Source organism: Wolffia australiana, chromosome 7, assembly GCF_029677425.1.
Source record: "Wolffia australiana isolate 7733 chromosome 7, ASM2967742v1".
NCBI lineage: Eukaryota > Viridiplantae > Streptophyta > Magnoliopsida > Alismatales > Araceae > Wolffia > Wolffia australiana.
Window position 1 is genome coordinate 1,590,552 of NC_135841.1, and position 24,649 is coordinate 1,615,200.

Below are 24,649 nucleotides of genomic sequence, written 5' to 3' on the forward strand. Positions count from 1 at the left end.
GCGGACGGGACGATTTGTTCGTCCTGGGACGAAAAAACCGTCCCGTTCGAGGATAAAGACGAACTTTGAGACGAAAATTCTTCCGGGAACCACCGGACGGGACAGTTTTCGTCCCTTGGGACGAAAAAATTGTCCGTCCAGAGGTCTCCGGACGATGGACGGACGAATCTGGACGGAAAACTGCCGGATTAACAACCGACAGTTGAGATGTCACCACGTGGCTTGCAAGTACAATTTATAATATATTAAAAATATAAAATGTGTTTTTTCGTTCCGGGACGAATTTCGAGACGAAAAACCGTCCCGTCCTTCGTCCACGTCCGGGACGATCCGGATCTATATTCACAGCAACCGAGAGTATAACTTGTTCGTACACAAATTTTAATTTTATATACTTTTTCAAAAATCTAACGTCATGGGTTTTAAAGATTTTGTACTGTGATGGCTGCTCGTGATGGGAAATTAAGTTAAAAATTTTTATGATAAATGACTCAAATTAATTTATAATGGAATTTTTTATCATCAGGTCATACTGATATAGCTAATGTTCAGACAGATTATTTTAGGTTCAGATTTATGAACACTAGTTCATTTGTGGACATTTTATTGTATAGGTCATACTCGGGTCATCTGCGTAATCAATTATTTGTTCCAACTCAGTTTCCCTTTTCTGATGTTTTTCAGAAAAATATGATATCATGGGTCTCTAGACAACATAGGTATTCAATACATTTATGGTAATGATTTGTATTGTTGTGGGTCAATAATAATTCAAAATAGGCTGATAATTGAAGAGGATACTTAATTTATGAAGGAAACTCTTTATCAGTTGGTCATTGTAGTACATCTACTGTTCAGGTTTTGATCTTTTTGGGTTCAAATTTTATGAACATGAGTTAGTTTGTGGACATTTTCTGGACCACGCCATTGATTTCCTAGTCAGACCAAGTAATAAATAATTTTTTTCAACATACATTCTGAATATGTACAGAAGTAATGACCAGAAAGCTGTCTCCGGAGTCGTAGATATAATTAATCCAAATTTAGGCCAACACCCTAGTTTCCTTCCATAAAAAATATTTTATTATACATTGCATTTCACAAAAGATAAGTATGGTGTCTGGTCCCTCAATTGACTGAGATGGATGGAACAAGGTGTTCCTCTTTTTTTTAGAAGAAAAAAAAAATTTATTCCTTTTTAGTTATACCTTGAACATTATTTTTTTTATATAATTATCTTTCGTGATCATTCGAATCTTGTTTATTCAACACATCTTAGCCGCACATTATCATTCAATAGAATACTTTAAGCATATGAAATATCATAGTTCCTATAACACGACTCGTAATAGTATTGCTCCGTCAGCTTGACCAAGATTTATATTCTAAAAGAAGAAGGGTGGGCAGTAGGTACCACAAGCCCTCCGCCCATACATCTATCTAGAGCCAAGTGTAGTTTACCAGTTCATCCAAATGTTCCTATCTCGGCAAAGATCATGTGAGTGTGTAGTTATGCTTCAAATGCTTCGCCATGGATGACCCAGTTCCTGCTCTTTCTGATGCACTCACCTTATACATCCAACATACATGGAAGTATACGATGGGAAGCAGCCCTAGCTTCTATCCAGGTGGTCATTCTGTTGACATCTCACGTTCTCGCCCCCCATTTTACTGCCACTAGGGGATGTAGTTGTAGATATGCGAGTCTTAGTGAGTGGTTGGCTCTGCCAGTTATCTCCTTCTATAACATGTTGTTGTCGTCACCATATTCCATGTCACTTAGTCATGTCTACCTCGTTCAGATGATGAACCTCTGAAATAAACGGGATAATTCATTCAATGACTCCGTGGTCGCAAAAAAATAAGATAAAGCTTGAAGATAAGTTTTGTACTCTATTAATTTCACAGTTCCTCTTATTGGGTGAGGGCGAAAGTCAGTCTTTCGGCCATAAGTGCAGGTCTCCTCGCACACAGCTCATGCCATTTGAGGTGGCCCAATGCCACAAAAAATGTTGATAATAGAATAATATAATGAATTTACGTAGGAATTATTTATCTTCAGGTCATATTAATCTGTCTATTTTTCAAGCGTCGCTTATTTTTGGTTTGAAGTTTATGAACGCATGTTCGTTGTGAATATTTTATGGAGATGGCCAATATTTTTCTAGTCATTGAAAGTCTACATAAGAAACAGCTCGTTCAAACACAAATTCTGAGTTCTGATGTTACTCAAAAAATATGACAGCATGGGTTTGTAGATGACCTAGGTAAAAAGCTGTGATTTTTGATATGGTTCATAGTATGTAAAGTTATTTTTAGATATAAAAGCATCCGAGTCAAGCAAATTTATTTTCCATGCATGTTATTTATCCTCCATATGTGAGTAGAGCTGGAAAAAAGTAATGATAACAGAATATTTGTCATACAACGGGTTTTTTTCTGAATTATGATCCTTTAGTAAGTGTTCCGTTGTCTAATAGATATAAATATTGTCATCAAGTTTTAACTTTCAATGACTATTTTGTATGTATCTATTAAAAATGGAAATTTTATTATTTTGTGTGCTATTTCACAAGTAACAAAATAACTGCAGTCATTCAAACTTTCTATTTCTATGTAAATAAAAAAAATTTAATACCATTTATGATCTTTTACATCTGTATATATTAAAAATCTTACAGTTTAAGCTAAAAGTTATACAAATTTCTTAATAAAATAGAACTTATTTAACATGTTTGAATGTTTATATATAAATTTGGTAATATTATATTTATATTAAAAATTTTATATACACTTATCAAATGTGAACCGTTTAATGAACTGGGGACTGACCTGGCCATTTCATTGATTAAAATTACATTTTAACCATTGTTCTGTGTGAAATTGAACTTTCAATGTATTAAATTTGATGAGAAAAACTTAATTTGTCCCATTCGCCTTTGTATCACAATATATCCACAATACCATGAATATATTGAGTACTTAGTAGTGATAACTTCAATTTGACTGCTAATGTTAGATGGTGGTATAGAAAATGTATTTTCATTGTTGACAATGGGTTAGCATTGGTCAAATAATTTCTAAATTCTAATGATACTAAGTTATTCTTCTGACATTGACTCTTCGAGAACTATTTCAAATTGTGTTATAGTGTTTCATTATTAAGGTGTTTAATTTTCTTACTCAAAAGTCACTAAAGCTTCCCATTTTCCTTATTTTTTAATCTTATTTTATTCAAATTTTGACAAAGGTTATTAAAAAAAATATAGTATGCAATTATCTTATATTTCAGAGTTTTATTCTTCTTCATCATCATATACTTTATGAATTCATGCTGTTTACAATTGAGGATTTACTTTTCTCATCTTTCTGAGTTTTTTCTTTGTAAAATACTATAGAGGCATGCTATTTACACTTGAGAATGCACGTATCTCATCTCTCTGAGTTTTGTTTTCTTCATATACTATTTGAGGGATGCTATTTACACTTTAGGATCCACTTATCTCATCTCTCTGAATTTTATTTCATCTTCTTCCTATACTATATATAGAGGCATGAAATTTACCCACTGAGCATGCACTTATCTCATACTTCTGAGGTTTATTTCATCTTCTTCCTATACTATATATTGGCATGACATTTACCCATTGATCATGCACTTATCTCATATTTCTGAGGTTTATTTCATCTTCTTCCTATACTATATATTGGCATGACATTTACCCATTGAGCATGCACTTATCTCATCTCTCTGAGTTTTATTTCATCTGCTTCCTATACAACATAGAAGCATGAAATTTACCCATTGAGCATGCATTTTTCTCATGTTTCTGAGTTTTATTTCATCTTATTCCTATACAACATAGAGGCATGAAATTCACCCACTTTCTGAGTTTTATTTCATCTTCTTCCTATACAACATAGAGGCATGAAATTTACCCATTGAGCATGCACTTATCTCATCTTTCAGAGTTTTATTTCATCTTCTTCCTGTACTATATAGAGGCTTGAAAATTTTCCATTGAGCATCCATCTATGTCATATTTCTGAGTTTTATTTCATCTTATTTCTTTACCATGTAATGAAATTTACCGACCGACGTATTTCTTTACCATGGCGAAGGATTCATCACCTCATCTGTCAGAGATTTTTTTTTCTTGGGATAGTTCACTTGTGCTTTTAGATTCAAGGATCAAATTTGGGTTTGCAGATTCAACGCACAGCTTCGAAAATCATTGCTGGGTTTTATATATTCAAGTCCAACAGTACAAATCCTGAATTTTTTTGGTTCTTCTACGTATTCTATCATCTTCTTCTTTCCCGGTGATTCTCAGAGGGGCAGAAGATGGCTCCCAGAGTGAATCTCGATCGAATAATGGCGATTTCAGCGATTCTTCGGGGCTTGCTGGTGTTCTACGGCGAGTGGCAGGATGCCCACATGGAAGTTCGCTACACCGACGTTGATTATCTCGTATTCTCTGACGCTGCCGCGCTTATGGCGAAGGGTTCGTCGCCATTCAAGAGATCCACGTATCGCTACTCTCCTATACTGGCCTTGATTCTTGTTCCTAACTCCCTTATTCATCCTTGCTGGGGGAAGATCTTGTTCTCCGCCGGCGGTGAGCCCCGTGAATTTGCCCTTTTGTAGTTTTTGATTGATGAGTACTGCTTTCTGGGTTTTTTTGCGGGATCTGTTCTATGTAATTTATGTTTTGAATGTGGTTGATTATTGAAATCATATCTCCGATCCCGAGTCTAATTGTACTTTATGGATATCATAATTCCTGGTCATGAAATTATTTTCATTGTATCTTAATTTCTTAATCTGAATCTACTTTCCCGGTTTATCGCAGTTTGTCCTTTCGTGATTTTTGATTAGTGAGTACTGCTTTCTTAAGAATCGCTTCTGGGTTTTTTCGCAGGATCTGTTCTATGTGATTTCTGCTTTGAATGTGGTTGATTATTGAAATCATATCTCCGATCCCGAGTCTAATTTTACTTTATGGATATCATAATTCCTGGTCATGAAATTAGTTTCATTCTATCGTAATTTCCTAATGTAAATCTACTCTCTCTCTATCACAATTTGTGGTCCTGAATCTACTTGCTCTTCGTCATTATTTCCGGTTCTGAGTTTAAATTGCTCCTCATCATATTTTCCGATTCTGAATCTACATTCTATATCATAATTTCTGATCCTGAATTTACTTTATCTCTATATTAGTTTCCGAACCTGAATCTTCTTTCTTTCTTGCATGATTTCTTATCCTGCATCTACTTGCTCTCCATCACAATTTTTAATGTTGAATCATCTTTCCTCTATTGCAATTTTGAAATGCAAAATCTACTTTCTCGCTATCATTATTTCTGATGCTGAATCTACTTTCTTTCTACCATAATTTTAGCTTCTGAATCTTCTTTTTTTCTTAAATAAGTTCCGATCCTAAATCTGCTTGCTCTACATCATAATTTCTGATGCTGAATCTACTTTCTTTCTACCATAATTTTAGCTTCTGAATCTTCTTTTTTTCTTAAATAAGTTCCGATCCTAAATCTGCTTGCTCTACATCATAATTTCTGATGCTGAATCTAATTCCTATTCATCGTTATTTCTGATTATGAATTAACTTTCTTTCTATCATAATTTCTGAACCTGAATCTACCTTCTCTTTATCATGATTTCTGGTCCTGAATCTACTTGGCCTTCAATCTGTTTCTCAGATTTGTTGGTAGGCTATTTCATTGATGTGATCTTGAAACTACGAGGAGTGCCGGAGACATTGCGCTTGTACTGTGTTCTTGCCTGGCTGTTCAACCCTTTCACCTTTACGATCGGGACCCGAGGAAATTGCGAGCCTATAGTCTGTGCGATGGTTCTGTGGATCATAATATGCATCATGAGAGGTTTGCGCTCTCCTCCACTATATGCAGTCCAGAATCACCAAAAAACTAAAAATTTGTATTTTTTTCTCAAATGGATGATTAATTGATTGTTTTGAACTATCAGTGGTAGTGCAGATGAGTCGCAGGTTCTGTCTCATGTTTTAGTTCATCTTAAGGACGATAAGGGGACAATGATGAATTCATCATCATTACCGTTGTTTATGCATGGTTTGGATGCAAGGCAATGACAATGAAAAAAAATCATTGATAGTTGGATGATAAAGATGATGATGATGATGATGATGTTGACGACGATGAATTTATCATCATCATTGTGATACCCAAATCTCATCATGTTATCATTATCCAATTTTTGGGCTTGGAAGAATGAGGATGGTGTAATCGTACGATGATGTGTCTTGGAAATCAGATGACGATGTCACATAATGAAACATCATTGTCCACAGGTGGACAATGTGATGGGCCTGATTAGGTATCTCTGACTTAAGATAGTCAGATAGTGAGTCTAATCGACGCACATGAGAAAGTCCGCAACCCTTTCTACGTCATTTTGGGGTAGGGTTAGGGCAAATTTCCTTCAGCCATCGGCTGGGAGTGGCGAATTCAGGCTCCTGGATTCTCTCTTGGATTGTTTGACAATTTGGGGTTGAGCTTATGATCGATGAGCATGAATTCGTCATCATCATTACCATCCCCAAATTGATTATTTCTGGGCATGTTTGGGCTTGAATGAATGACTTTGACTATGATAATTCAGTATTAATCGATGGATGGTGATGATAAGGATGACGACGATTATTCAGTATTAACCGATGGATGGTGATGATGAGGATGGCAATGATTATTCTGGATTAACCGATGGATGGTGATGATAAGGATGACGACGATTATTCAGTATTAACCGATGGATGGTGATGATGAGGATGGCAATGATTATTCTGGATTAACCGATGGATGGTGATGATGAGGATGACAATGATTATTCAGTATTAACCGATGGATGGTGGTGATGAGGATGGCAATGATTATTCAGTATTAACTGATGTATGGTGGCGATGAGGATGACAATGATTATTCAGTATTAACCGACGGATGGTGGTGATGAGGATGGCAATGATTTCATCATAACCTGATCCCAAAAGAATCAAATAGTGGAATACGTAACTGTCATGATAGTATGTGAAGAGGTCGGATACACATAGGTATCCCCAATCTCTTGTTTCATTCATTAAGTCGGTGTCCGAAGAGTTTCTGAATATATTTATCTTCTGAATTCTCGTAATTTTTCTATTTGAATGACTACTTTGCTTGAAATCTTTTTTTCAATTAATACGTGAACACATATAACTCCATCCAATATGAAATGCCATAACCCCATAGCCGAAGGTTTCCCAGAGTATGCAATGTGGTCAGATAAGCATCCGTGTCTACCGAAGGTTGATAAATTCCAGCATTTCTTCCTTCGTTTTTTTATTCAATCAATGCAAAAGACTATTTCAATATATTTAGCTTCCGAGTTCTCTTCATTCTTCTACCTGAGTACATTACATAGAAATCTGTATTATCTTAATTCATTCTATCTCCACACAGACCTCATGTCCTATCCTGGCCTACCGATGCAAATTGCGGCATTTCTTCCTTGGTGTTTTTATTCAATCAATGCAAAAGAGTAATTCGCTTTTTTTTAGCTTCCGAGTTCTCTCATTTTTTCTGAGTATATCATTTCTTAGAAATCTACATATCTTAATTAATTCTATCTGCACAAATACCCCATAAACTCATGTCCTATAGTGTCGCTTCTTGGGGTACTTAACCATCATAGAAACATGTCTTGATTTTTTTGGGGTATTTCGTTCATTCAACAATTTAAAAAATATATTCCAATTTTTCATTCGAACGAATCGTTTGTTATACATTATACATTTTAATTTCGATCAAAGTCGGCGTCGATAATGAGTTTCTGCCTGGTGCCTCATTTGTTTTACTAGGAAACACGTCGCAGGCGGCATTTTGGTACGGACTCGTCGTTCATTTTAGAATATATCCAATTATATATTCCTTGCCATTTCTTTTGGTTCTCCAAGAAACTGTTCTTCGGCAAGATCGCGGCCCCTCTCTTACACTGTGGAAGGACACTCACAATTTCTCATGGCCGAGTTCAATCACATTTTCAAAGGCAAACTTATGGATATATTCCAGAAATTTTATAACTAGGAAAAGGGTGGTATTTGGGCTGGTCTCTGCCTCAGTGTTCTTCTTCTGCATGGCATTTTTTTTCTATTTTTACGGATGGGAATTTTTGAATGAAGCATTACTATACCATCTCACCAGGACTGATCCAAGGCACAATTTCTCGATTTATTTCTACCATATTTATCTTCATCATCAAGATGGGTTTTCAATTATGGAAAAGCTGGTGGCTTTTCTCCCTCAGTTGATCATGCAATCGGTCGTCGTCTTCTGCTTCTATCAAGACCTCCTATTTTGCATGTTCACGCAGACGGTGGCCTTCGTCGCCTTCAATAAGGTTAGTGACCAGTTCCAAATTATTATTTTTTCTAAACTAATATGTCATCCGTAAACTCGTATGATGAACTCCCTAGAATTTTCAGAAACTGAATATTCATGTAAAAGTCACTTCCACAATGTAGGATTTCAAAGCATTTTGTTTTTGAGATGAATGTCTAAGTTCTTTAAACAAAGTTGCACTGGCTAGTCCTTGAGACTAATCCTTTGGGATGAATCATTCTTTGGGCAGGTTATAACGGCGCAATATTTTGTATGGTTCTTCTGCTTATTGCCATTGATTCTTCCGTGGACCAAGATGAAGCTGAGGTCTGAGGGCCTAACTTGCATATCAGTGTGGATGTTCTCCCAGCTTCATTGGCTTATGTGGGCCTATCTACTGGAATTCAAGGGCATTAATGTCTTTATCCAACTCTGGGCTGCAAGCATACTCTTCCTCCTGGCTAATGCGTACGTGCTCGTCACGATCATCCGACACCACAGACTCACAACCCTCTTCGCGACCGAATCAATCCATCACCCAAAAACTGATTGACAGTTGCACAGTATGACGAGCGCTTGAAGGTGACTCTTTTTTGATGATGCTACGATCTTCCATTGAATTGAGGGATCCCGTGTTCCTAGTGGGGTTTGATGTCGACAATGACGATGTCAAGAGGACGGTGATGTATGGATGATGTCGATGATGAATTGATGGAACGTCATCATCATCATCATCATCATCGCTCGTCCAAGCTCGAACAAGGATGATGGTGACATTATGGTGACGAACTCGTCATTCACAATGAAGAAGTCCAAAGTGGATGATGGCATTTTGTCATCTTCATTGTAATCTGGCTACCAAGAGTCATTTGTCCAAATCATCATCATCATCATCATCATCCTAAAATGATGAATCTTCATGATGGGTTGAGAGTCACACTAGAGAAAAAAGGTCCTCGCATCATCATACCTGTTTAGAACAAGTCCGGGCCTTTGGGCAGAAGAACGTCTCCAGCGAGAACTTCCAGGGAAGCGGCACAAAAGTCCCCCAGGGGTGGCCCTTGACGGGCATCTGAGCCGCCTTTTCCGTCGATTTATCCTCCTCATTGTCGGCGCGTGAACGATGCGAAGATTGTCTTTTCACAGATTTGCATCTGAGCCACTTCTGGGTCAGCTCTCTGGTCTTGGAGAAGGATGAGCAGCGGGCGAGGCTGATCTTGAGCTCGACGTTGCGACACAGCACGCTCTGTAACGAGCTTGCGATGGCTTTGAGTGAACACTCCGCCCTGGATACCATCTCGGAGGAGGAAAATTCCACATGGGCAATAGCCAACTCTGCAAACCTGGCTGCGGTGAGCAAAGTTTTTCTAGAAAAAAAAATGTAGATCGGTCTATTCTGCGCGTTTTAATTGCGTGAGATAAAAAACTGGGAGAAACTTTTCTGGACAATGGAGTTAATAGTTAATAAGGAAAATGCGTTTACGATGCATGATTACCAGACTAGCGAGTCATTTGTTTTACTAATTTTCGATTCAATAGGCGTTATTTTTCCACATGTATCAAAAAGTAAATCTGATCTGTCCTTAAAATAAGAAGTTTCTAGAAAAATGGCATACGACCACGCACAGTTAAACAAATCAGGTTGCGGTTTTTTCCAGTTGTTACTGTTCAACATGCACTATTTTTGTTCTCAAAGACCAGAAAATAGGTAAATTCAGACTTCAAATGTTTTAGAAATTGAAGCCGGGGAAAAAATTGGTCTGAAACATTAATTTATGTAGCTGGGTTGTAGGAGACTTGTCCAGGTCAATTTTGTTTGATCAAGGGAACAAGTGTTAGCATGTACCATGCTTTAGATAGATTAAAAGTTTTTTGCGGTTCTGCGAGCACAATGTTACTTCAAAAATCAGAAAACTGATTAAATTTGCACAGTGACGTTCTAAATCAAGCCATGTAAGATATTTTAACACGCCAGTAATTTTAGCCTGGGTTTCGAATTTGTACCATGCTTGAGATGAATTGACGTCAGGCGCCCTTTCTTCAAGAGACTTTTGGATAGATCAGAACCACAGAACTCAACAGTTTTCTTCCAGATGGCATCCAATTCCTCATTTCTTGCTGAAAGGCTTCTGCTTATCGATTCCAGGGCTCGTTCTTCGTTTTTCTTAGTCTCCAATGCCTTGTCATCGGCAGATGAATCATGAACAGAAGTAGAATCCCCAGTATTGAGCTGTAAAAGTGCCACAGTAAGCCACGTGGCTCGACTGCTTGATGATCTCAGCTGCTTCTCAGTCTCAGAGAGCACCTTCAGCGCGTTTCTCAGCGTCTGGAAGCCGACATCGACGGCTAGCGAAGATAGAAAATAGAATTTGTCAGTAACTATATGCATTGTATGATTACTAATTAGAAAACGAAGTACACTATCATCCAAATTTAACTGATTTGGGTAGTAACTTACGGGTTTGGCATCTCCCAGCCAGAATATCCATGATTAGATTTGCAAGCTGCGAAGTCAACTGCATCGGGTCAACTTTGGAGCTCATCATCTCCCTCGCCTTCCTAACCGTGTTGGGCGCATCAGAAGAGAGAGCAACATCAAGTAAATCCAGCAACTCCGGCTCAGAGACAACACCTGACTGCAAAATTTGCAAACCCCCAGAGAAAAAGTTGGATTTTTTTTTCAAAATTTTGAAGCTTTAGTGGTTTACTATAGTAGTTTAATGTCGCTTACGAGTTCTTGTGCCAGGGAAAGGGTGACCTTCTTCCCCAGCAGGCTAATCTGCTCGAGCGTCGTCTCGGCTTCGCGCAGGGACCCACCTGATCTCCCAGCGATGAAGGCCAGAGCATCATCTTCATAGTCAATTCCCTCCGTCCGGCAAATCTTCTTCAATCTCTGAACAATGTCCGGCTCTTTGATTTTCTGAAACTGGTATTTCTGGCAGCTAGAGAGAGAATCTCTGGGAAGCTTCTCGAGATCAGAGGTAACCAAGATGAAAATCACTCGTTTATGGAGCTCAGGGGGGGCATTCAAGATGGCAGTCCACGCTCCCGCACTTAGATTCTCGCAGTCGTCGATGATGAAAACGCGGTAATTGGAGGAGATTGGGCTACGAAGAGCTTTTCTGATGCAAGTCCTCAGACTCTCCTTGGAATTGATCCGAGAAGGGTCCAGTACAGTAATGTCTCTGCTGAGTTTCTCATCAAGGGAAGAACAGTTCAACCCAGAAGCAAAGATCTTGGCTGCTGAAGTTTTTCCGGTCCCGTGAGGCCCATGAAACAGGTAAAATGGCCAGATCTTTCTCTTGGAGATGGCATTTCTGAGTGACTGAACAAGAACAGGCTGCCCAACAAGTTCATCGAATGTTCTTGGCCTATACTTCTGATTCAGGCTTCTCGGATTTTCTGGGCACGAATTGCCCTCGACTTCCTCTTCCAGCAGAGGATGAGATACCTCTTCCTCGTCTGACGAACCGCCCCAGTCTCGATTCCTTGGAGTTCTCGACCAGCAATCAGTCAGGCCGCAGCGTCTCTGGCCTGAATCCATGGCCGGAGTGCAAGGAACGTTGCTGTTGATTGGGGACAAGTACGGCCGCTGCTGAATCTTGCTGCTTGATCTGAAGTTGTACTCTCGGAATTCCGTTTCCGCTTCACTGCGGTGATCGCCCAGCTTTAAGATTGGATCGCAGGCGGAGTTAGTTTCCCAGCTTACGTTTTCCATGTGCATGGAGTACGTGTCCATGGAGCTCGTCTCTGGATCACGCAGAGACCGAACTCTCCTCATTGCCGCCAACGTCTTCGCTAGAGGAACATCCACGGAATGCCTCCTTCCTTCCATCATCTCCCGATTCTGCGATCCTCGAACTCTGATAAAAAACTTCAATCTCGATCGATCAGTTCATAAATCGGAAGCGGAAACAGTCACAACAGGAATAAAGCCCCAGATCGCAGACGGATCGACACAGTCAACTACCCTCCTTCCATGCCGATTCCACAAAAATCTTGATTAATACTCGATCATCTGGTTAAAAATGGGAAGCGGAGACAATGAATCAGGAGCGGCGGAGAACACCAGAAGGAAAGGCTTAGATCGCATGCACCGACCTGGTTAACGCTCGTCCGACGCAGATCTAAACCCTAAATCGCAGGCAGACTGAGATAATCGACTCGCCTTCGATCCCGATCCACATTGAAAACTTCAAAACCTAGATCGCAGGTCCTGCAACCGCCAGAACAATGATTTCTTCATGGCAGAGGATCGCAGAACCGTAAATAGAGAAGATCCGGCGCCGTTCTTGCAACCTGGAGCGATAAAATACTGAAAAAGAGACAGAAAGAGGGAGGACCTTCGCCTTCTGAGAGGATTTCTGCAGCGGCAGAGGCGCGACGTGGACTGGTCCATGGAGTAATTGACGTAACGTCTGCAGCTCCTTCTGCAGGCAGACAAAAGCTGCTGTTGCAGTCTGCAGAAATCGCCGGAGGAAGAGGACGACGCGGTATTTATAGCCGTGGGTCCACCGAGGGTCTACCGAATCGACGGTCGGATGTTGTTGATTTGAAAATCAGTTATGGATCGCGTGGCGGGAATAATCAGTCTCGAGATTTGAGTCCTAGGTTAGATCCGACGGCTGCGATTGGCTGGAGACGTTTAATGGACGGTTGAGATTATGCATAGGGGAGTTAGTCCACTGAATCGACGGTCGGATGTCCTTGATTTGAAAATCGGTTATGGCTTGCGTGGTGGGAACAATCAGTCTCGAGATTTGAGCCCGAGGTTAGATCTGACGACTGCGATTGGCTGGAGAGGTTTGATGGACGGCAGGGATTATGTCAGGATGAGCATCGACGTGTATCGAAACGATGTAGAAGGGCAGGTGTGATATATGTAGGCTTTGTAGGCTTTTCTTGTAAAGAAAGTTTCGGAAAAGGACATTTGCAGGCTTTTGTATAACGGGTCAAAGGTAGGGGGTGTGATTTGTCAGAAATCTGAATTCACCTGGTCTCCCTCTTTTTTCTCTCTCTCTCACCTCGCTCTCTTTCTTGCTTTCTCGTCTTTCTGTCTCCCTCACTCTCTCTCTCGCTCTCTCTCTCATCTGTCGCTTTCTATCTATCTCTCTATATCTATATATATGTATCCATCTATCTCTCTCTCCTGGTCTTCCTGTCTCTCTCTCTCTCTCTCTCCCCATCTATCTCTATCTTTCCTGGTCTCCCTTTTTCATTCTCTCTCTCCCTCTCTCACTCCATACATATGTATATCCTTGTCTCCCTCTCCCTCTTTAACTCTCCTGGTCTCTCTCTCTTTATACATATGTATCTCCTCATCTCCCTATCACTCTCTCTCTACATATGTATCTCCTGGTCTCCCTATCTCTCTCTCTCTCTCCTGATCTCTTGGTCTCCCTATCTCTCTCTCCAGGTCTCGCTCCCTCTATCTCTCTTGGTCTCCCTCTCTCTCTCTCTCTCTCTCCCCTGGTCTCTGTCTCTCTCTTGGTCTCCCTATCTATCTCCTGGTCTCTCTCTCTCTTGGTCCCTATCTCTCTTGGTCTCCATATCTCTCTCTCCCTCTCGGTCTCCCTATCTCTCTCTCCAGGTCTATCTCTCTCCGTCTCTCTTGGTCTCCCTATCTCTTTCTCTCTCTCCTGGTCTCTCTCTCTCTATCTCTCATGGTCTCCCTATCTCTCTCTCTATCTCTCTTGGTCTCCCTATCTCTCTCTGTCTATCTCTCTTCGCCTCCTTATGTCTCTCTCCAGGTCTCTCTCTATCTCTCTTGGTCTCCCTATCTCTCTCTGTCTATCTCTCTTCGCCTCCTTATGTCTCTCTCTCCAGGTCTCTCTCTATCTCTCTTGGTCTCCCTATCTCTCTCTCTTGTTCTCTATGTCTATCTCTCTTGGTCTCCTTATGTCTCTCTCTCTCTCTCTCTCTCTCCTGGTCTCTCTATGTCTGTCTCTCTTGGTCTTCCTATATCTCTCTCCTGATCTCCCTATCTCTATCTCTCTTGGTCTCCCTATCTCTCTCTCTGTCTCTCTCTTGGTCTCCCCTGTCTCTCTCTACAGGGTTCAAGACAAGGGGGTATTTCCAGGGCTCCCTCTCTCTCTCTCTCTATGTCTCCTCTAATCCAGTTTGAGAATAGCCTCTGTGCTTTCCTCTGGCAAGTCAAAGAAATCAAAAGGTAAATGTTGAATCCAGATGGAATGTCTGGCCTCTATTTCCATCTCTCTCTCTTCTCTTTCCTCTCTTCGTCTATCTCTCTCTCTCTCTCTATATATATATATATATAATGAGAGAGAGAGAGAGATGTGCCTGAGGTAAAGGTAATGGCCAGAAGGGAATGTCTGGGGCCACAGGCTATATATATTTATCTGTTTCTCTCTTCCTCTATTGTCTTGAGACCCCCTTTGAGAACAGTGAAGTTCTAGATAAGGGGTTAGTCTCTGGGCTTTTCTTTGACGAGCCAAAAAAGTAAAAGGTATGTGATTGACCTAGATGGGACGTCTGGTTCAAGGTGTTCTCTTTCTCTTCTGCTCTCTCTCTCTCTTATCTCTTGGTTTCCCTTTCTCTCTTACTCTCTCTGTGGTTTTCCCCTCCCCTTCTCTCCCTTGGTCCATTAATGACTAGGCTTCGGGGATTCGGACAGATCGTTCGAATGTTCGATCGGATCGGGCATTCGAACGATTGAATCCAAACACCGATCTGCCCCGTTCAAATCCGATCCGAACCCGATCTGAGCATCTGTTCGGATCGGATTGTTCGAACAAGGTGGCTGTTCGGATCGAATGTTCGAATAAGATCAGATTCGAACATGTTGTTCAACTTGGATCGAATCGAATGTTCGAATAAGATCCGATTCGAACACGTTGTTCGAATCGGATCGAATCGAATGTTCGAATCCGATGGCGCCAGTGGCGGCCAGCTGCGCCCAGGGCCAGCCAGTGACCATCCAGCCGCCGCCAGCGGCTGCCAACGCCGGCCAGCGTCGGCCAGCGGCCGCCAGCGCAGGCCAGCGGCCGCCAGCGCCGGCAAGCGGCTGCCAGCGCCAGCCGCCAGTGCCGCCAGCGCCGCCAGCGCCGGCCAGCGGCCGCCAGCGCCGGCCAGAGAGTGTTGCTGGCGCCGATGGCCATTTGTTCGAAATTGTTCGAACTTGTTCGAACAAGGTAGAACAAATGGCAATCGAACACGAACAACCCAATTTGTTCGTTCGAAACTTTCCATCGAACACGAACAAAGGGTTTGTTCGATCGAAAGATTCGAACAAATCGTTCGAATCGGCTTGTGTTCATTCGAATCTGTAGATCAAGATTCGAACGATCCGATACGATCTGATCCCTGATGCCTATTAATGACTTAGTCTCCTTCCCTCTCTCTCTCGACCTCACTCTCTCTCTCTCTCTCTTTCTCTCTCATTCTTTCTTCCCTCTCTTTCTCTCTTGGACTTTCTCTTCCTCACTCTCCCTCTCGCTTTCTCTCCCCCTCTCTCTTTTGGTTTCTCCTCTTCTTTCTCTCTCTTCTCTCCCCCACTCTCTCTCATGCTCTCTCTCTCTCTCTCCTTCTTTGTCTTGGCCTCTCTCTTTCTTTTGGCCTCTCTCTTTCTTTTGGTCTCTCTATTCATCTCTCCCTCTCTCTCTTGGTCTCTCTATTCATCTCTCACTCTCTCTCTTGCTCTCTCTCTCTCTCTCTTTTGGTCTCTCTGTTCATCTCTCCCTCTCTCTTGCTCTCTCTCTCTCTCTCTTCCCCTCTCTCTCTTCCTCACTTTCTCTCCCTCTCCCTTTCTTTCCCCCTCTCTCTCTTTTGGTATTTCTCTCCTTCTATTTCTCTTGTTCTCTCCCTCACTCTCTCTCTCTCTTCTTCTTCTTCTCTCAATCTCTCTCGCCCCCCCTCTCTCTCTTGGTCTCTCTCTTCCTCTCTCCCTCTCTCTCTCTCTTGCTCTCTCTCTCTCCCTCTCTCTCTCTCTCACTTGGTCTGTCTCTTCCTCTCTCTCTTGGTCTCTCGTTTGATCTCTCTCTCGGTCTCTCTTCCTCTCCCTCTCTCTCTCTTTCTCTCTCCCTCTCCCTCTTGCTCTCTCTCTCTCTCTCTGCCTATCTGTCTTTCTCTCTCTCTCTCTCTCTCTCTCTTCCTCTCTCTCTCTCTTGGCCTCTCCCTCACTCTCTTCTCTATAAATGTCTGCAATATATCTGTCTATCTATAAACATTAATTTACATGTCGTCACCACATGGAATATCTGGGCCCACATGTTCTCTCTCTGCCTATCTGTCTTTCTCTCTCTCTTTCTTCCTCTCTTTCTCTCTCTCTCAATCTCTCTCTTCCTCTCTCACTCTCTCTCTTGGTCTCTCCCTCTCTTCTCTATAAATGTCTACAATATATCTGTCTATCTATAAACATTAATTTACATGTCGTCACCACATGGAATATCTAGGCCCCCATGTTCTCTCTCTGCCTATCTGTCTACCTCTCTCTCTCTCTCTAATTTTTATTCAATTAGAGAATAGAGAAGTTATGGACGAGGGGCTAATCTTTTGGCTTGCCGCTGATGAATCAAAGAAGTAATAAGTATAGGTTTACTAATATGGAAATTTTTGGGCCTACCTGCTCTCTTTCTCTCTCTTAGATTTAAAATGATTTATGTCTCATATAAGAGTCCTATGTTCTTCGATTAAAAAATCTGAATGCATGCTATTATATTTTATATTTTATAATGAATATATAAAATCAATATCATTTTTTTCTTGCAATATTGAACATATTGGATAACTTAATGGAATGTTATAAGGAAAGTAGCAATTAGAATTCTAGACCATCGGCATTAATAAAAAAAATATCGTTTTGGTGCCCACTCAAATCATAATAGTCATTGTCACAGATTTTTTAATCAAAGATCTTAGGACTATTGTATAAGACATAAATCGTCTTAGTTTCCAAAGAACAATGGTTTTAAATAACATAAGATGCATAATAATGTATAAAAAAGAATGTCCTATGAATGATATAGGTTTAGTAAAGTCCAATATTTTTAAGAGTTTCACTTTCATGAAAGAAACCTGTTAATCCAAAGTGTTTTTAATATTTGGATAATGGTTAATAACTCAATGAAGATTAATACAAAATGAGTGGAAGTCTGATGATCAATTAGAGAGACTTTAAGAAGAAAGATAAGGTATCACAAATAATAATAATGCATAAACTAAGTGAAAAAATGTTTTAAGAAAAATATTATAGAAAATTCATGCATGAGAAAAACATTTTTTGAACTTTAATATCCGACGAGCTATTAGTATCAAATTTATGTTACCGTGGATGATGGAAGAGGTAGTGCCTTTATTGCTTTGATCTTCTCCTTGTTTATCTCCAGCTGCTGTTTTCTTACCGATGCCCCAAGACTATGCCTACCTGCATAATGAAATAATTTTCATCACAACTTAGTACTATAATATTTTCAATCCAAATTTGGAACTCTTTGGTTAGGCAGGTTAGGAAATTAACAAAAAAGGTTACAAAAACTGAAGGAAAATCCAGGAAAATCTCAAGAGAATCACTTACAGAGACTGAAAAAATGGGATTCATGTATCTTTCAAAGATGGCACGAAAATTACATAGTCCAAAAGGTATTCTTCTAAAAGCAAAGTTTCCTACAGTGCAGATAAAGGTAATTTTCTGTCTATCAGCATTATGAATCTTAATTATACTATAACCTGCATAACCATCAAGATGAATCTAAAATTTCCATGATTTTTTTTCCAAAATATGATCAATAAATGTAATTAAGAATCGTATTTATTACCACTGATTTAATTTTCTATTATATACTCAAAAATTCCAATAGGTGGCTAATATTTATAAATTTTTTGTTTATTTTTACAGTATTAACATATTTCTTTGGTATCACATGAATAGGACTGACCATGAACTATTAGAAATATCATAATGAAACCTAACATCCAACCATTTAAGGATCTATTTTGTAAGACAGGATCATGTGAATATTTAAACTACATTGGCTCGCCTTAAATGGTTTATATCCTTCTTCAACAAAAATTCAATACGCACATACGTGTTAAGGAAATACTTTAATATAGTCAATGGTCCAACCTATGGCTAACTTATGACCTCTTAAAACATGTAGGTATCACATTTATGGTTCAGGGGTCAAATATGAAGATATGATAAAAGAAGAGAGTAATTAAAATGTATATTCTAGAAATAAAATAGTTGGATTTTAGGATTTTCTCAAGAGGGTATTCATGGAGTCTCGGGGAACTAGGTTACCGTTTTTTGTGATTCAAATCTTGAATCCTAAGAAGATATCCCTTTGATTCATCTTCATCCATCCCATAAAACTCTCATACGCTAACTTCATCATGAATTTACATTGGATATTTCATGAGCTTAGCAATCATGAACTCCACTCTCTCATTCCGACTGTAAAATCCATATTACATTTTCCCCAACTGTAATCTGCATTTGTTATAGCTATGAAAAGGTGACCCAAAATAACAGTTGAATGTCTAATATTTCAGGTAACATTCATCTCTGCACAACAATGTAAAAAATAAATGTGTAATTTCCAATTCTAACTAACAGTCCATTTATTCTTCAAAGCGGTTGTCACACTGATCCATCAGCTAGAAATAGATCCATGAAAATAGGTTCTAGCTCCCCAAATTTTAAATTTTCAAACAGATATTTTGGCTTGAGACATTTTGATCAATTTGACACAGTGGAGCCCATTCAACTGGGTCAAATAACAGAAATAACTGATTTTACACAAAGGTCTACATGTGCTGTTGTGGATTTTACATACTGCGGTGGGTTGGTTGTTTGGTGGCCTGCGTCATATTAAGTTACTTATAACTTTCACTGCATGCCAATTTTTTTTTATTGATTTTGTATTAGTAGAAAGATATAGGTCCCTATTATCTTTCAAGACTTATTAAAGAGGATGCGAGAAAAAAGTAATCAAGAAGGAGAAACTACATACAGCATTGTCACTCCTGACTAAGGATGCTTTAATGCTTTTCCCTTTAACTCACACATCCTGATATTTCTACTCTACATCCTTGGGGAATATGAATGAACCTTAATGATAATGCTGTTTCAATCTTTCAATCCTTGTGCGGGCACAAATCTCAAAAATGGATACATATAAGATAAATATAAGTTTAAATTGAAGAATCCAGATGTTTGAAGTCCTTCAATCTCATTCCTTGGATATAGAGGGCTGATATGTCTTGAATTCAACCCTGATACATGTTCTCATCCATAATTCAGTAGGAACACCACTTCCGAAGCCAAATTATGGATTTATTTCCTAAAAATTTGTTTTCCTTTGACATGGTCTCCTAAGAGGACTAAATTGGGTTTGTTCTCATCATCCTTGAGTACAGGGCCGTCAATTCTAACTCAACATGAATTTCACTCTCTTTCTTCTCCAATTTGCATCCATGAATTAAAGTTTGATTAAAATATCATAATAATTAATAAATAAACACATAAAGTAGCCCTTAGTAAATAATTCATGATTTAAATAATCCATATAGATGACTAATATATGTGCATAATTTAGTATTGTTTATGAAACTAAGCATAAAACTAAATAATTATTAGTATTAAATTGATGTTCACTCAACAAACCAATGAAAAGTAATAGTAGCTATTTATACAAAATGATGAAATTGTAAGGAGAAATCCTCAAACAAATATGGATGTATAGAACTAAATTCATAATAAATGGTCCACAACATAAATGATTAAAAAGCTAGAGAAATTCATGAGTGTGAAAATATATGTTTTGAAATTCATCATCTGATGACATATTAGTGTCAAAATTATGTTACCATGTATGATGATTGAAAAAGTGAGTCCACCATGGGCGATGTCTCCCAAAAATTTTTAAGTTCCAAAATGGGGGTAAGCGAGTTTTTAATGCTAAAATTGATAGATAAGTATGGAACTCCAAATTCCCGATTCAGATATTTATGTCTTTTAAACGTAGTTGTCTTTTAAAATTGGTCCATCCATATTTTTTTTAAAACAGAAATCATCAGAAGAATAGGCTTCTGGTAAGTAGACATGAAAAATCCCATAATAGAACGAGTTTGGGAAGTTTTTGATCCCTTTGGACACGAAATTTCATAAAAAATAAACTATAAAATTTATTTGAAATAAATTTCACACACCTCGATCCTTCTAGACATCATCTTTTTAGCTTAATACTTATTAGCTCAAGCTTTCTAATATATTCCTTCAAAGGATAGTCAAGTTATAATAATATCTCTATATTACATATTTAAATTCAAAACTTGTTAACATTTAATAGAAGACCCCGATAATTATTCAGATTATTATAGGGTAGACACAGATGTGAGAAGATAGAATAAATATAGACCCTACGTCAAAAAGGTCGGTAACTGAAGCCTAAGGTACATCACTTAGCATGCTAGGATATCGTTCACCTAGTATCATAGGGATGGTGCTGTCTTTTGTTCCCAAACCATTAAAAATACCAAGAAAATACACACATCTTACCCTAACACACGCTCAGCAAATTTTAAGATGCGATTTATTTGCATTCAAAAATTTTTGATGCTATTTGATGGTCTTTTCCCAAGTATAAAGCCAAAAAAATTCACATATATTTTTATGATGAATATATAAACTTATAATTTTCTGTCACTCATATCTTTATCTTATCATCTATCATACTTGGATAACCATGACTACATGAGAATACAATGTGTACATTAAAAATATGTCTAGAACCTTATTTATTTTCTATTTGAATATAATATATTTATACAAAATACATCTAGTTGTTATCTTAAAAAATATGGGTGGAGGCCAAATATTTAGATCAAATATATAACCCTCTTTTTTCATGATATGAAGATATCTAAGTGAATCGTTTTTCCCAAATCAAATGATGTATCTGGGATAATGTATGGATCCTTTCTTTCTGATCACAAGTTGTGATATGTCACTAAGGTTAGCCATGGTTAGTACATAATAATGTAGAAAACAAACTCAGGTAATCTCCATGTTTGATCTTTTAATTAGACATGAATTAATAAGGTGAAATTTACAAGTAATAAAATTGTTTAAAATACTGAAATAGTAATCTAAGATGATGGCAATGACATGCCAATACTGAAATACTAATGAAGGAAAGCAAATTTTCATCACACCTGAGTACCAAGGATATCTTTAAAAACTTGGGAAATGAAACATCAAATGGAGCACTTCCTCACCCTAGACATCCATACACCTGCTGCACAAAAAAGGAAAAATCTGGGTTATTCTGCATGAAAATCTCTCCAGATAAGATAAGATTATCCTCTTTCAGACCCTGAAAGCAGGCCGAGCAGGAAGATCTTCCAAATAATCCACCATGGCCGCATCCCTGCCAAGTTTTCAACCGCTCACCTCCCCATCATCAATCATGAACACGACTTCACCGCCATGGAGAAGAAGGGTATCTCCCCAGCAAACCGGAAGAACAAGAGCAAGAACAAGTAGAATACTTGCAGCAGGGAAGGGCCGCCGAGGTGAAGAAGAAGGCAGAGGAAAGCGAAGAGCTGATGAAGAAGATGACGAGATTCCTCAGGTTGTATTTGACAGGATGGTGAAGCGGATAATTGTAGCAGTTGGGCTGCCGATGGGCAGCGGCGTTGGGTTGCTCTATGTGATGAATTCTCTCAAGGATAGCGGCGTTTGGGACGTGCCGGTTTGGGTGCCCTTTGCAAGTACTCTGCTTTCGTTTGGTACTTCGGCGCTGGGGATAGCGTATGGGACGCTGTCCACTAGCTGGGAGCCGGAGAGAGAGGGGTCTCTGCTTGGCTGGGATGAAGCTGCCAGGAACTGGCCCAAGTTGTGGGAGGAGGAAGAAGGGAAGAAGAGCTGAGTTCTGATATGGGTTGGTGTAGTTTAGGTTTTATGTTGTGGGAGGAAGAAGAGCTGAGTTCTGATCTGGGTTTTGTATTGTTTAGATTCAAGTTGTCGGAGGATGTGGGTTTTGTACTGTTAAGATTCAAGTTGTGGGAGGAAGAAGAGCTGAGTTCTGATCTGGGTTTTGTATTGTTTAGGTTCAAGTTGTCGGAGGATATGGGTTTTGTACTGTTTAGATTGAAGTTGTGGGAGGAAGAAGAGCTGAATTCTGATATGGGTTTGGTATTGTTAAGATTCAAGTTGTGGGAAGAATAAGTAGGAGAGAAGAGCTGAGTTGTTACGTGGGTTGGTATTGTATTCAAGTTCTGAGTTCTGATATGGGTTTTTTATTGTTAAGATTCATGGTGTGGGATGAAGAAGAGCTGAGTTCTGATATGGGTTTGGTATTGTTAAGATTCAAGTTGTGGGAGGAAGAAGAGCTGAGTTTGATATGGGTTTTCTATTGTTAAGTTTCAAGTTGTGGGAGGAAGAAGGGCTGAGTTGTTGTATGGGTTGGTATTGTTAAGATTCAAGTTGTGGAAGGAAGAAGAGCCTAGTTGTTATATGGGTTTGTATTGTTAAGATTCAAGTTGTGGGAGGAAGAAGAGCTGAGTTGTCATTGTTAAGATTCAAGTTGTGGGAGGAATAAGTACGAAAGAAAAGCTGAGTTATGTGGGTTGGTGTTAATAAGATTCAAGTTGTGCCATTTTTGATGTGGGTTTTTATGTTTGTTAAGATATTAAGTGTCTGCCGTTGTGCTAAACAAAGAGCACTTGGGGTTTAAGAGTTTCAGAGTTTCGGCAGCAGATCGGATCTCGAGGCAGTTGCAGACGGCCTGAAGGATCTGTAGAGTTTTTATGTTTGTTAATAACTGCAATTTTGATTTCATTATTTATCTATTTGGTCCCAAAGGGAGAATAATTTTTCTTTTGTGATATGCTTGACTAAGCTAATGAAAGAAAATGAGGGATTTTGAATTACACTCATGCCCTCAAGATCTGACTCTCAGTTCCATTGACAGGTGGTCTCCCTTTTATTGCTGTGCCATTTTTCCTCTTTCAAGTTTCATTGTTTGGCATTATTTCATGGATTTGAGGATATAAATATGATATATTTAAACAGTGAATCTATCTCTAAGACTGGCTAACTACCTATTGAGCTGATCAGCTTATTCGTTCCTTCAAGGTCCTTCTTGTTATCTCACCTCTATGATACCAGGTTTACTCTGCACTTACATGTATTGCATCTTTACCTAAATACATTTATTTCACTAATGAGCCTTCTTTTAATTAACCAAAATATGTGTGGTTTTTCCATAATGTTACATGACCAAGGTTGTAGGTGAATATATATTATGATTTCACTTCATTATTAAATGATGGAAATGATAGATTTATTTACCATCAATAAATAACAATATTATTTTGAATTAAACCTTCTAGAAAAAACACACAAGATCGTGATTTTTACGGAGAAATTCCTGGGCCACATCCACATGTCATAGCCCTTGTCATAATGACATGGGCATCCAACTAATGAAATATGCCTAAATCCCAGCCACAGCTAGCAACCAAATTCATAGAAATCACAACTGAATTGCAAACATCCTTAAAATCGCAAGCTTCCAAGTTCACTCAAGATAACATGCCAATATAGATATATTTAAGTATTGTGTGATACATACATTAGTAAAATTATATGAAACATACACACTCGATAATATTATTTCATGAGATTTCATGAATTATATTATCAAATACTTGTCTTAACATTCTTATATTTGCTTATTTTACTCAATTTTTTATTGACCTGCATGGTCACTGAAGCCAAATGGAAAATATTTGAAGATATTTTAAGGTTCAATGCACGTGTGAAGGGGATTATTGTAGGTATTTTTATGGAGCATAAATGAATGAAGATTTGCATAAAATGAGATTAAGAGGATTGTTATATGGACTATAAAATTTGGACCAAGCCCAAATTCATTGCGGATGTAGGGAGAGGCCTAAATATGACTAAATTTGGTGGGAATCTCATAACAAACAATGAATACAAGATGAAATGGCTGGGTTCCCTTCACCATCCAAAACTAAAATTGGGGCATATAAAAAATAAGAGAATCTTCCTAGGTTTTAAGTATTATTTGAAGAAACACAACTTATGTTTAAGTAATTTGGTCTCTCTTATTGTTGGTTCTAGTACCTCGATCTGGATGAAAAACTCAAAATGATTTGCAGCGAAAGATTAACAAAATTGTAACAACATCATTAAAACCATGAAATGAATCACTTGGGCATGGACCACATCTATGATTCCTTAAATCCT

At 38.8% G+C, this 24,649-nt stretch overlaps 3 protein-coding genes across 6 annotated transcripts; 2 read left to right on the forward strand and 1 right to left on the reverse strand.

Moving 5' to 3' along the window:
• The first annotated feature begins 4,037 nt into the window (after positions 1–4,037).
• PNT1 (mannosyltransferase family protein) lies at positions 4,038–9,910 on the forward strand. 2 transcript variants are annotated; one of them, XM_078579143.1, is made up of 5 exons: positions 4,038–4,619; positions 5,722–5,904; positions 7,893–8,431; positions 8,663–8,994; positions 9,559–9,910. In XM_078579143.1, the coding sequence occupies exons 1-4, from the start codon at positions 4,346–4,348 to the stop codon at positions 8,963–8,965; spliced, it is 1,299 nt and encodes a 432-aa protein (XP_078435269.1). In that variant the 5' UTR covers positions 4,038–4,345; the 3' UTR covers positions 8,966–8,994; positions 9,559–9,910. The 2 variants fall into 2 exon arrangements, with proteins under 2 accessions (XP_078435269.1, XP_078435268.1); XM_078579142.1 differs by having other exon boundaries at positions 8,663–9,910.
• LOC144706201 (AAA-type ATPase family protein) lies at positions 8,283–12,891 on the reverse strand. 3 transcript variants are annotated; one of them, XM_078579138.1, is made up of 7 exons: positions 12,756–12,891; positions 12,514–12,628; positions 11,144–12,430; positions 10,871–11,048; positions 10,417–10,758; positions 9,383–9,747; positions 8,283–8,421 (listed from the first exon to the last, which is right to left on the reverse strand). In XM_078579138.1, the coding sequence occupies exons 3-7, from the start codon at positions 12,248–12,250 to the stop codon at positions 8,374–8,376; spliced, it is 2,040 nt and encodes a 679-aa protein (XP_078435264.1). In that variant the 5' UTR covers positions 12,251–12,430; positions 12,514–12,628; positions 12,756–12,891; the 3' UTR covers positions 8,283–8,373. The 3 variants fall into 3 exon arrangements, with proteins under 3 accessions (XP_078435264.1, XP_078435266.1, XP_078435267.1); XM_078579140.1 differs by lacking the exon at positions 8,283–8,421 and adding an exon at positions 8,498–9,050; XM_078579141.1 differs by lacking the exon at positions 8,283–8,421 and having other exon boundaries at positions 9,353–9,755.
• An 8,845-nt stretch (positions 12,892–21,736) lies between these two features.
• LOC144705486 (transmembrane protein, putative (DUF3464)) lies at positions 21,737–23,304 on the forward strand. Its single transcript, XM_078578190.1, has one exon. The coding sequence runs from the start codon at positions 21,789–21,791 to the stop codon at positions 22,299–22,301; it is 513 nt and encodes a 170-aa protein (XP_078434316.1). The 5' UTR covers positions 21,737–21,788; the 3' UTR covers positions 22,302–23,304.
• The last annotated feature ends 1,345 nt before the right edge of the window (positions 23,305–24,649 follow it).

What these genes read in the sequence shown, in the direction of transcription:
- LOC144705486 (XM_078578190.1), top strand. Translation starts at nt 21,789, where the DNA reads ATGGCCGCATCCCTGCCAAGTTTTCAACCGCTCACCTCCCCATCATCA.
- LOC144706201 (XM_078579138.1), bottom strand. Translation starts at nt 12,250, where the DNA reads ATGATGGAAGGAAGGAGGCATTCCGTGGATGTTCCTCTAGCGAAGACG. An exon ending in TTTCCCTGGCACAAGAACTC is followed by an intron (nt 11,049 to 11,143) that starts GTAAGCGACATT and finishes CAAATTTTGCAG; the next exon opens with TCAGGTGTTGTCTCTGAGCC. An exon ending in GGCTGGGAGATGCCAAACCC is followed by an intron (nt 10,759 to 10,870) that starts GTAAGTTACTAC and finishes TATCTTCGCTAG; the next exon opens with CCGTCGATGTCGGCTTCCAG.
- PNT1 (XM_078579142.1), top strand. Translation starts at nt 4,346, where the DNA reads ATGGCTCCCAGAGTGAATCTCGATCGAATAATGGCGATTTCAGCGATT. An exon ending in GATCTTGTTCTCCGCCGGCG is followed by an intron (nt 4,620 to 5,721) that starts GTGAGCCCCGTG and finishes TCTGTTTCTCAG; the next exon opens with ATTTGTTGGTAGGCTATTTC. An exon ending in CCTTCGTCGCCTTCAATAAG is followed by an intron (nt 8,432 to 8,662) that starts GTTAGTGACCAG and finishes TTCTTTGGGCAG; the next exon opens with GTTATAACGGCGCAATATTT.